At 50.7% G+C, this 11,477-nt stretch overlaps 1 protein-coding gene across 1 annotated transcript; it reads left to right on the plus strand.

Moving 5' to 3' along the window:
* Nucleotides 1-435: 435 nt before the first annotated feature.
* Nucleotides 436-10,000, plus strand: FGF3 (fibroblast growth factor 3). Its single transcript, XM_027856007.1, has 5 exons — nt 436-706; nt 3,729-3,832; nt 9,224-9,607; nt 9,651-9,749; nt 9,902-10,000. Exons 1-5 carry the CDS (start codon nt 436-438, stop codon nt 9,998-10,000), a joined length of 957 nt encoding a protein of 318 aa, XP_027711808.1.
* Nucleotides 10,001-11,477: the final 1,477 nt, after the last annotated feature.

Raw genomic sequence — 11,477 nt, forward strand, 5'->3', positions numbered from 1 at the left:
TGCTCTCTCCATCAACAACATTTTTTTCCCAGTCAAAAATTTACCGGGCTTCTCCTCCAGGCTGTCTCTTTTTCTGTCTCCCCTTCCCCTCTTCTCCTCCTTCCCTTCCCTCCCACTCCCTTTCTCCCTTTCTCCCTCCCTCCCTCTCCTTCACCTTCTCCCCGACTTTCTTGCCCTCCGCCTGGCTTTCTCACTGATTTGAGGCTCCAGAGGGCAGGCGGACGTAAGAAGGGGAAGAGGGTACTGAGGGTCCCAGAGGGCCTCTGCTCCTCATCCCCGCCGCACGCTGTGGGGGCTTCGCAGCTCGGCCAGAGGCTGTCGGGGCTTCGGAGCCTCGGCTGCGGGTTCATGGGCGCCCGGGGGGGCGCCCCGCCCCCACCTCCAGCCCGCTCCGGGTCTCTGTAGTAGTCTGAGCGTCCCTGTCACCATGCCACAATGGTCCTGATCTGGCTCCTGGTATTCAGTCTGCTCCATTCCAGCGGGCAGGCGGCGTGGGCCCTGGGCCTGGCTCAGTCAGGGCCCCCCAGGGAGGCGGAGACCCGGGCCGCAGAGGGCCGGCTCCGTAGAGATGCCGGGGGCCGAGGCGGTGTCTATGAGCACCTCGGCGGAGCGCCCCGGCGCAGGAAGCTCTACTGCGCCACCAAGTACCACCTGCAGATCCCCCCCAGCGGCCGGGTCGGCGGCAGCCTGGAGAACAGCGTCTATAGTGAGTACCGCCCGCCAGCTGGAGCTGGGGGCGCAGGGAGCGTCGGAAGAGGGAGGGCTCTGGTCCAGGACTGCGAGAAGGACAAGGACGGGGACCGAGACAGGCACTGGGGTGGGGGCACGTTCGGAGATACCCACGGGAATGGGGCTGGAAGGGGGCGATACTGGACTGGGTCAGAAACGAAGACAGGGACAGCGACCGGGACGGGACGGGAACAGAGACAAGCTTAATCAGAGTCCAGGGGCTCGATGCGTGGGGTGGCACTGGCACGTCCCTCTCTCAGGCCAGGCTGAGCCAGTGGGGAAGGGCTTCCCGATTCTGACCACGCTCGGGGGCTACGAGTTTCGGGGCGCCAACGCGTTACGTTATACAAGGGTTCGTCGCTAGTACTGACGTGTTCCTGACATTTATTTCCCATGCCAGCCAGATCGAGGAGCCTCAGGCTCTCTGCCTAGCTCAGCACTGTGCCCTAGGCAGGCTCTGTAGCTGCCCTTCCTGGCATTTCGGGGTCGCGGGCTTACCTCCTTTGGAGGCAGTACAGAAGATAGAGTTACCTTTCTCCTCCCACCCCGGTCCTCGGCTTTTCCTCCCCCTCCCCTCAGGGCACAAATTTCACACACACACACACACACACACACACACACACACACACACACACACACACACACACACACACGACACCATCTCGCCTCGCTCTCCCCTGTTCCCAGGCCTCACTGTCCTGCGGAGCGTGTGCTCACAGAGAGTAGATGCTCTGTGCGCCGCTGGGGAGGGGGTCCGTTGGACCTTAGTGCTCAGCCCCTCGGGCTGCCCTTCTCAACCCCACTCCCCAGCCCCATCAACCCACCCCAGGAGAGTTTCAACTCAGAAATGGCATCTCTGCCGAGCTTCGAAATAGATTTGGGGGACGGGGGATTAAGAAAGTGTGCAGCGGCCACATTGTACCTACGGGCAGAGGGCTCGTTCCTCTCCACTTTTCTGTCAGCGTGACTCAAACTCCTACCTAGACCCCATGGGGGTTTTTCTTACAATGCCCCAGTCCTGCTGCCCAGACCCTTCCACTACCACACCCTCCTGCTCCCGATGCCGGAGAGGATCGCGGGAGCTCTGCTGGGTATATTCAGCGTGTTGGGCAGCTTGAGAGAGCTGGGAGTGGGATGGGGAGAGGGTCAAGGAATTAGGAGTCTGGGGAACCAAGAAGTAGCGGGACGGAAGAACTAGGAAACTCAGCAGCCGGGGGCTGGCCTCGCCACCCTGGTGGGCTCTGTGTGCTGCCAACGTGGGCGCTGACCAGCGCGAGCTGAAGGCGTGGACTCAGAAGAGGTCCCCAGCGCTTCGCTAGGATGGATGAAAGCGTCTATACTGAAGATTCCTCCTCTTTGGGGAGGAGGAAGGTTAGTTAGTTCCGAACTATCCTGGAATGCTCCTTGTCTTCTGAAACCTCGCTTGAAGCCTGGAAACTGGGGATGTTTCTCTTCCCTGTCCTGGCCCAAGGTGCAGTATGCAGAAGGACACAGGGCACAGACAGGGTGCAGGACCCGATCCCAAAGCACGACACCCGGTATGAGTCGGGACCGAGAAGGTGCAGGGGCCGTGGCGTAGAGTACAGGCGGTCCCAGGGCACTGGAGCATATGAGGTCGCTGGAAGACGGTGACCCGGGACACCGCAGTAACCTGCACTCTCCCCGTGAATTCGCCAGCTTCGGGGCGGGGGTGTGGGGGGAGAGATGCGGAAGCTGCGGAGGTCTGGCTGAAGGCGGCGAAGGAAAACCGCGGTTTCCTAAAGGAAACCTCCAGCCACCAAAAGGCTTTTTTGAAGCATCATCCTTCAGAGTTCATTAAACTGGGTGATAGAAACCAGCTGTCACCCTCGTTATCCCCCGGCGCTCAGGAAATGAGACGCTGATCAAGATTTGGTTGGGGGGGGGGGGGGGGGGTAAAAACATTTCCCACACATGTGTGTGCCTCCAGGTGCCAAAAGGCTGATTCCCCCTCTCCTGCTTTAACCGGCTCCTACATCCTAGTGCTGAACCCTATGACCTTGGTGTGGCAGAACTGGGAAGGCCAGGTGTCTGGAAGATCTGGCTTCTGGCCCTTTTCTTCGGCTTAGTAATGCCAGTAAGGGCGATGCTAGCGGCGGTGATGGATAGAGCTTCGATGGGAGCCCGGGAAGGTGATATCCTTTGCCTCTGGCCCTGGTAGCTTGGTTCCCCATTGGGGTCCTGTTTCATTCCCGTGGCTTCCAACGTTTGCCTCTCCCCCCACCCCCATTCCCAACTGCACAAAACTTCAGTAGCCTCTAACCCTTTGGCTCCCCACCACACCAACCCAGAACCAATCACTTGTCCTTGGTCAGGAGGGAAGGGCTCTTCACCTCCTTGGCCTCTGACCCTGGGACAGAGGGGCCAGTATGGCTAAGCTTTGCCTTTCATTGGGTTCTGGCTCTCCCAGACATCCTGGGATTGCTTCCAGGTCAGAGCCCCTTCCGGGCCAAGCCACTTAGGGCTGGATCGAAGTTTCCAGGTGTAGCCTACCCCCTCCCATCTTCCCCTCTAGAAGAGCTGAGGGAGGCCATGGTCCTCTAAAGGAGACCTTTGCAGCCATTCTCAGAGAGTCAAGAGCTCTCCTGTCTCTCAGAAAAGGATTTAGACTTTTTTTCTTCTTTTTCTTTTTCTTTTTCTTGTTTTTTTTTAATAGACACAGGGGATTAGGAGACTGTGGTTCAATGTCAGGGCTTGGCCTTGGGAAGCTTCTGGAGTCTCAATTAATCAGCCAGGAATGTGCATGGAGAGTAGGGGCCCAGCTCTAACCAGGTCCTTCTTTCTTTGTCCAAATGCCTCCTTGCTTTAGAGAGGCCCTGGTGGGTGGCTTTTCTTCCCCAGGGGCTTCGAAGTTATTTTAAAGAGAAGTAAGGGAGACTAGTGGCCAGCAGGGATGGCACACGTTTCAACTCCTGGCTGGGCACAGGGGTGTCACTAACCCTCAACTCCAGAGATTCATTCTGCTCTGTTTCTGTTCCTAGGTATCCTAGAAATCACAGCAGTGGAAGTTGGAATTGTGGCCATAAAGGGGCTGTTTTCTGGGCGCTATCTGGCAATGAACAAACGAGGAAGACTTTACGCCTCGGTAAGCCTGGCTTTGATACATCGGTGTCTGGATTTGCCTAACCTAAAATCCAAGCAATGCCCACTAGACTGATTACGTGGGCTGCCGGTCCCGTTTGCCAAAGGCCTTGGAAGGTAAATAATGTTGAGAGAGCCCAAGGAGACATGAAGAGGAACCAGGACCAGAATCTAGGTTTCCTTCCCTAGACAAGTTACTTTTTCCAGTCTGGACCCAAGTTTTCTTATCTGTAAAAAGCAGGGCTGGGTTGAAAAATCTGGAGTGTCCCTCCCCAAAGTCTCTGAACTAGTCCCCCAAACCTTGTGGTAGTTATTGAATGTCCACACAAGCAGATGGAACTCAGAGCATCTAATTCAGAAAAGAACTAGTACTGTGGAGCTGATGTAGGGGGGGAGTTCTAAGTGCATTTGGACTCAAAAGACCTAGAATGGCTTTGCTATTTAGTGTCAATCGATGAGCATTTATTAAGCACTAACCCTATGTCAGATGCAGTGCTAAATGCTGGGGACCCAAAGAAAGAGGAGAAGTGGGCCTGACTTCAGGGAGCTCACCTTCTAATGGGGCGCTCAAATACCGAAGTAACTAGGTACATACAAGATACAGAGTAGATAGGAGGTAATCTGAGAGGGAAAGGGATGGAGGAGGAGAACTGAAGGGAAGAAGGACCTGGAAAAGCCTTCTGCAGAAGGTGGGCTTTGAGCTGAATCTTGGAAGAGGAAGAGGTAAGGAAAGAGCGTTCTAGGCAGAGGGGAGAGTCAGTGGGAGATCCTATAAACTGGAGATTGGAGTCTCTTGTTGGAGGAAAACCAAATAGACCAGTGTGAGTGGAAGGGAGTAAAATATAAGAAGACTGGAAAGATTGGAAGGGGTCAGTGATGAAGGGCTTTAAATAACAAACAGAAGGATTTTTATTTGATCTTGAGAGTAATAAGTAGCCTGGGGAGTTTATGGAGGTGGGTGTGGGGAGCATGGGCTCAGGTCTAAGACCAGAGTCTTAGAAAAATCTTGGCAACTTATACTGGGTAGAAGATGGATCAGAGCAGAGAGATTTAAGGCAGGGAGGTCAATTTGAAGGCTTCTGCAATAAACTGGCCAGGTAAGAGTGATGAGGGTCTGTGCCAGGGTGGGGACTGTGTGATCTGAGAGAACTGGGGGAGGTATTTGAGAGATGGTGTAAAGGTAGAAATGGAAATGTTTGGCAACAGATTGTTGCCAGTGGGGTGACTGAGAGTCAAGGACAGCATTAAATAACAGAATTTCAGATTAGAAAAGACTTCTGTGACCACCTAGTCTAACTCCCACCCCACCCCTGCCCTTTCCCAGCCCTAAAATTCATTGGACAAAAGATCTGTCTGTTGTTGCTTAAAGACTGAGAGGGGAGGATGAGTCTGCTTCTAGAGGCTGCCCATTTCACTTTGGGACAGCTCTAACCATTGGGAAGTTGGTCCTGACATCAACCAATCAACATTTATTCAATCCTACTATGTGCCAACCACTGTGCCAAGTGCTGAGAAATCAAGTCTAAATTTGCCATGACAGTTTCCAATCACTGCTCCTGGTTCTGTCCTCTGGGAGCAAGCAGAATGTTTTGTTTTGTTTTTACCATTTACCAGTCTTCCACATAAGAGGAATCTTGGGAAAGTTGCTTTCCATAACTGGGCCTCAGTTTCCTGATCTGTAGAAAGTGCTAGTAAGATAAGATGATATCTATCCTTTGAGCTCCAAGTGTTCTGGTTCTATAACCTCAGGTGAAAGTATGACTTTTCTTAGACCAAAGGTCACTTTAGGATTATTGGTTTATAACTAAGGAAACTCAGAAGAAATTTAGTCCAAACCTCTTCATTTTACAGATGAGGAAATTGAGACTTAAGGAAGTGACTTGCCCAAGGCAACTGGGATTCAAAGACAGGTCCTCTGACCTCCACTCTAACCTTCATGAGCAACGCCCCCCCAAAAAGCTTCCCAGTGGAAGTGAGATTAAAATGCCTCTTACTTGTGTCATTTCCCAGTAAGCCCCTGGCAATTGTGAGTTAGACTAGAGTTAGGGTCTGGCCTTTGTATGTGTCCCATCATCCAGCCTCTGGACACAGTTCAGTTTGGTCATTTCAGTTGTGACCCCAATTTTCTTGACAATGATACTGAAGTGGCCATTTTCTTCTTCAGCTCATTGGACGTATGAGGAAACTGAGGCAAATAGGATTAAGTGACTTGCCTAGGGTCACACAGCTAGTTAATGTCTAAGGCTGGATTTGAATGCAAGTCCTTTTGACTCCAGGCCCAGCACTCTACCCTCTGCACTGCCAAGCTGACCGGGGTATTCTAGGGCATGAAGTAGTGCTTTATAAATATCTCTTGACATAGAGGGCCCTAGATAGCTGTCTTAAAGAAATGGAGCTTTGGAGAGGAAGAGGTAAAAACATTTGGCTTTGTGAGAGAGGAACTAAGGAGAGATGGAACTCAGGGGAACCACAGTTCAGCTGGCCTTTAAGACCCTGTTCTGTGTCAGTCAAGAAGCCCACCTTCTGCTGGCTCCATCGGTCTACACTGGCATTGACTTCACCCTATTAGCACAGATCCTGGCCACCCCCTCCACTCCCCTGTGACGAGCAAACCCTGGGGACTCTTCTGGCCAGTGTACTATTGTCTCTTCCATAAGAAAAGAAAGGGGGGAAAAGTCAATTCCATACGGTAAAATATGTATACAATATGTGTGAAATTTGCTCCCTCCAACTACCACAGCATCGATTTGGCTAGTGGGCTGCATCCTTAAGGAATGAGAGGTTTTCCATTTAGAAACAAGCTAGACCATAAAACCAAATTTCTATCTTTCTACTTTTGGTCTGTGCTTTTCCAATGATGTTTTCTGGGCTCAAGTGAGTGTGTCGTGAAGGGGAAGCATGGATTTGTAAAATCTTAATTAATTAAGGGCAATCAGACAAAGATAAAGCGGCACACTCACATACACTCCCCTCTCAAAAACATTCACACAATTCACACACACTTGTATTCACACAGTGGAACTTAGATATATGCTCTTTCCCACATGCACACACTCAAATACACAATCACTAACAGAATCACACACAGACAGATATTGACATACTTATTCACACAATTCACACACTTGTATTCCCACACTGGATTTACATATATAATGTTCTTTCACACATACACACACACACTCACACACAATCACTAATAAACATACTCATTTACACGTAGAGACACATATACAGACACTCATTCACATACATCCACACACTACTCACACAGTCACACACATATACTCATAATAATTAACACTCATTTGCACACATGCTTATACACATTTGCACACTCGCTCACACACATACATACAATCATTATTTAATACTCATCCATACACATGTTCAGAGACACACAGCAGACATGCTTATACACATTCACACTCATTCACACACATACACATATGCACTTTTGCACACTCAAACTCACACACATATACCCACACCCATGCACAAGCCCCCAGACACTCAGACCTGATGATTTTTCACCAACCTTGACCAGCCAGGTAGCTGGAAGGCACCCAGACTTTCTTGAGCTGGCCGGGGCCCTCCAATAGTGTCCTTCCAGGGTGTTCCCCTGACCTTTCAAAATTCATTCTAGCACATTGGGAATATGCCCTCTCAAACCAATGCCTCTTTCCTCAGACAATGCGCATTGCAAAAGCTCTGGATCTGATCCAGGGCAGGCCTTGGCCAGATGACTTGCCTTTGCCTTCACCTTCTCGGGTCCCAAATGTTCACCTGCAAACTTTGTGACTCGAGGAGGGAGCCAAGCATGGAGTTCTGAACACTCCCAATGTTCAGAGCCCACCACATTTCCCTTCTTTCCTTGAGAGAGAAGAGAAACAAAAGCAGGAGAGGCCTTAGAAGGCTCATGGCAGAAGGGCCAGCTTAGTTTAAGGATGCAGGAAAGAGAACCAGCTAGACCTTCCCCTTGTCTTCTCCGGGATCAGGGTAACATTTCGATTGGGGGTGGCTCAGGTCTCAGCTGCCCCAGTGGAGAGCAGAGCCAGGAAGCCCTCACCCAGTGGAAGCAGATGTGAGGGGGCCAGGCCTCTGGAGACAGAGCAAAGCCAAGTCCCACAGCACTGGGCGCAGCCTCCAAGTGACTTCCCGAGCCGGTTTGGTCTGTCTTCTCCATATGAAGCCCTTTTACCTTTTCAAGGAGGGGTCTGTAGGCATGGGTTCACCCTTTCCTCACAGAAACCCTGACACATAAGCAGGGCATTTATTGCCCATCTCATTTGAAGAAAGAGGAAACTGAAGGGCAGAGAAGTAAAGGGATTTATTTGTTCACGTAGGCACAATCGGGACTGCCTGAGGCAAGATCAACCTCCCCTCCCCCCAGTTCTTCATGACTTCAGGATCAGCACTCTCAGTACTATGCCAAGCTGGTTCCCAATTACTAGCTACATGTCCTTGGACCAGTCACTTCCACTTAGGAGCCTCAGTTTCCTCACTTCTAAGGAAAAAAATTATAGTTCTGGTGTCAGCTACCTCATGGATGTGTTGTGAAAATCAGACAGGATGATATCCTGAAAGCTCTTGGTGATCTATAGAGAAATAACCAGATTTGACTGTGTCTGACATAGTGATTTTTCCTCTTTTTGGTCACTTGGGGAGGCCTCCTCCTCAGCCCCAGGATTTAGAGCTGGAAGTGGCCTCCAAATACAATCTTTTAGACACCCCCCCAAGAGTCAGCCCTCTTCCCTGGGGCTAAGCAGGATCTTGTTTGTGGGAGCTAGCCCCTGTCAGGACCCTCATAAACCCTTGGCCACATCCTTGCAAAGGGCCAGATCTGTTTGTCACCTGCCTTCCATCTGCACCCCACCCCAAAAAAAGCCACAGATCAAGGAAACTATGATGTCACAAAATCACCAACAGTCTTGAAACCAGAGCTGGAAGGCATCTCAAGAGTAATCTGGTCTAACCTTTCCATTTTACAGATAAGGAAACTGAGGCCAGGAATGGTAGGAGTGATAGGTAAGACATAGCATACCTAGGATATAAAACCAAGTCTTTGGACTTCAAATTCTGTGCCCCATGGAAAGTCAGTGCCATCTCTCATCCTTGGAATGTGACTATAAAATCCTTTCCCTTTTCTTAGAGTTCCCAAGGCCTGGCCCGTTTCCTCCCCCCCCCCCAGCTGTTGCTGCATTCTTTTTACTGATTGATTGATTAATTCTCTAGAAGAGAGCTTTGACCTCCTGCCTTTTCTTGAGTGATCTCTGCTTTTCATCAAGCAGTGGTCCTTCTCAGCCCTGACCAGTGGGCTTGGCGCCCCTGCCCACAGTGTCAGCCTTTCCCCTCCCCACCCGCCAGATCCTGATTTCGAGGACTTGTTTTCCAGGAGTACTACAACGCTGAGTGTGAGTTTGTGGAGCGGCTACATGAGTTAGGCTACAACACGTATGCCTCCCGCCTGTACAGAACAGCACCCAGTGGGGCTGGGGCCAGGCACAAAGCCAGCGCCGAGAGACTCTGGTATGTCTCCATCAACGGGAAGGGCCGACCCAGGAGGGGTTTCAAAACCCGCCGGACCCAGAAATCTTCTCTCTTCTTACCCCGAGTTCTGGATGGCAAAGACCACGAGATGGTCCGGCTCTTCCATACCAGCGTCCGGTACAGGGAGAGCCTCCGGAAGCCAGCAGACAAGAGTGAGAGAAAGAGGAGGCAGGGACGCTCACCAGTGCTGGAAGCAGGGAGGGGGCCAGCCCTGCCTGAGGTTCCCTCTGTGAGCCGTCAGCCCCTCCCGGGACACTCTGACCCACCGTCAGCTTGAGGGGACGTCTTGTCCAGCCTCCTCACGTCTAGAGCTCTTAGACTCGTTCATGGTGGTTTACAGCATGCCACACCCCTTGAGGCACATTGCAATGGTGAGCCAGCCTTCTTGTCCGTGGTTTTCCATCTCGATATCTATAAACATTGCATTTAAAGGCTGTTACTTCTTACAATGTATTTTTGACTTCATTCTCCTTGTCCCCCCAGGTATCCTCATAAGGCCTTAACCATTCCCTTCTATTTCCAGGGAGTAGGCCAAAGGATTGCCAACTGTTTGTCAATAAAGATGGGAATTGTGGATGGGAAGGCCAGGGTGCAGTGGGGCTGCTTCGGGGGGAGAGGATAGGGAACAGGTTTCGGTTGAAATGGCTGTGTATTTCTCTTGAATTTCATGTTGATAAACCATCAAGTCTACCACGCCTCTCACCTGGAGTCAATACAGCTGCGCTCTCAGCTTGCTGGGGAAGGCTCCTTGATTTGCTGGCTGTGGTCTCCGAGGCAGAGCCCAGCTCCACCTCCTTGCCCCTCCCACTCCCCCCACATTCTCATCCTGGGCTCTCTTCATCCACATTTCCCCATCAGTCTTCCCTGAAGCCTGGAGGCCCTCCTCCTGCTCCTTTGACATCCGAGGGGTACTAGGGTACCACCTGGGCTAATGTTTCATTCTTCCTACACGAGCAGCCTGTGCCATTTCCTTTTCTGGTCCTGCACACCCTCCATCACATCTTTTAGGCCAGAAGTAGATGAATCCCTTCCAACAGCAATATACATGGGTGAACAGTTTGGGTATTTGGTATTTGTTTAACGAAATCATTAAAAAAGACCTTAAAAGACTCTATCTGACTTCTTTCCTTCATCAACTTTCAGGGAACCTGGAAAAACAGTGTTATTTCATTGACGCCTCTTTATCTGTGACAATAAGGTTTTTCATCTTTTCCTTTTCCCCGTGGATATGAATTAGAATGGCATGGCTTCTCTGCTGAAGATTGTACTGTCCTCTGGGAAATGTGCTTTGGGTTCAGCATGAAAAGCCATTTCTCTTGAACCTGGAAGCCATGGGTTTTTTGTCTGTCTGTTTGTTTATTTTTGTTTGTTTGTTTGCAAAACCTTGTTCAGTTTGTCTGAGCTAAACAAATAAAGATGTGTGTGTGTCCAAGTGTGTGTGTTCGAGGAATTGCATGTGAATATGAATGTGTGAGTATGTGTGTGAGTATATGCTATGTATACACAGAGAGAGGGAAAGAGTGGACCTTTCACTTCCGTGTATTCCAAACATTCTCCATCTTAAAAGCCTAACACTTGAGTTCAGAAGGTACTAAAGCCCTCCAAGTCCCCATTTGCCTAATTCCTTCATTTGTTTATTCCTGCATTCATCTAGTAAAGCCTGCATGACCTCTGTCGCTCTGCAGAGGCCTGTACTCTCCGGGCTCGGAGGGTTCAGGCCCGCAGGGAGCACCCAGGCCACTGAGGACCCTTGTCCACGCGGCTCCCTGTCATGTGTCATCATTTGTGAGCTCTTTTTTTGTTCTTGGGGGGTGTGGTGAGGTGCCATCTCTCTGCCTTCCACCTGAAAAGCACTGTTCTATCCCCTCTCCCCTTTACCATGACTAGATTCAGGAGCCATCTATCATAAGCCAAATGCATGCTCAACTGGGGATATTGGTTAGCATACGTATCTGTGCACACAATTGTCAGTTTGTTGGTGTAAGACCATGAGCAGAGAGCTCTAGTTCTATCTGTCAGCAACATTCATTGAGGATTTAACACCAGCTTTCACTTGCATTTGGCAGGTGACCGACCATTGCAAGCTTGCAGAGACCCTT

This window comes from Vombatus ursinus, unplaced genomic scaffold (genome assembly GCF_900497805.2).
Source record: "Vombatus ursinus unplaced genomic scaffold, bare-nosed wombat genome assembly UNPS02011369.1, whole genome shotgun sequence".
Classification (NCBI taxonomy): Eukaryota; Metazoa; Chordata; class Mammalia; order Diprotodontia; family Vombatidae; genus Vombatus; species Vombatus ursinus.

Bases quoted from the DNA above. Each gene is read 5' to 3' on its own strand.
- FGF3 (XM_027856007.1), top strand. From the start codon at position 436: ATGGTCCTGATCTGGCTCCTGGTATTCAGTCTGCTCCATTCCAGCGGG. The intron at 3,833-9,223 runs GTAAGCCTGGCT...CTTGTTTTCCAG, and splicing joins GAGGAAGACTTTACGCCTCG to GAGTACTACAACGCTGAGTG. The intron at 9,750-9,901 runs GTGAGCCAGCCT...TTCTATTTCCAG, and splicing joins CCTTGAGGCACATTGCAATG to GGAGTAGGCCAAAGGATTGC.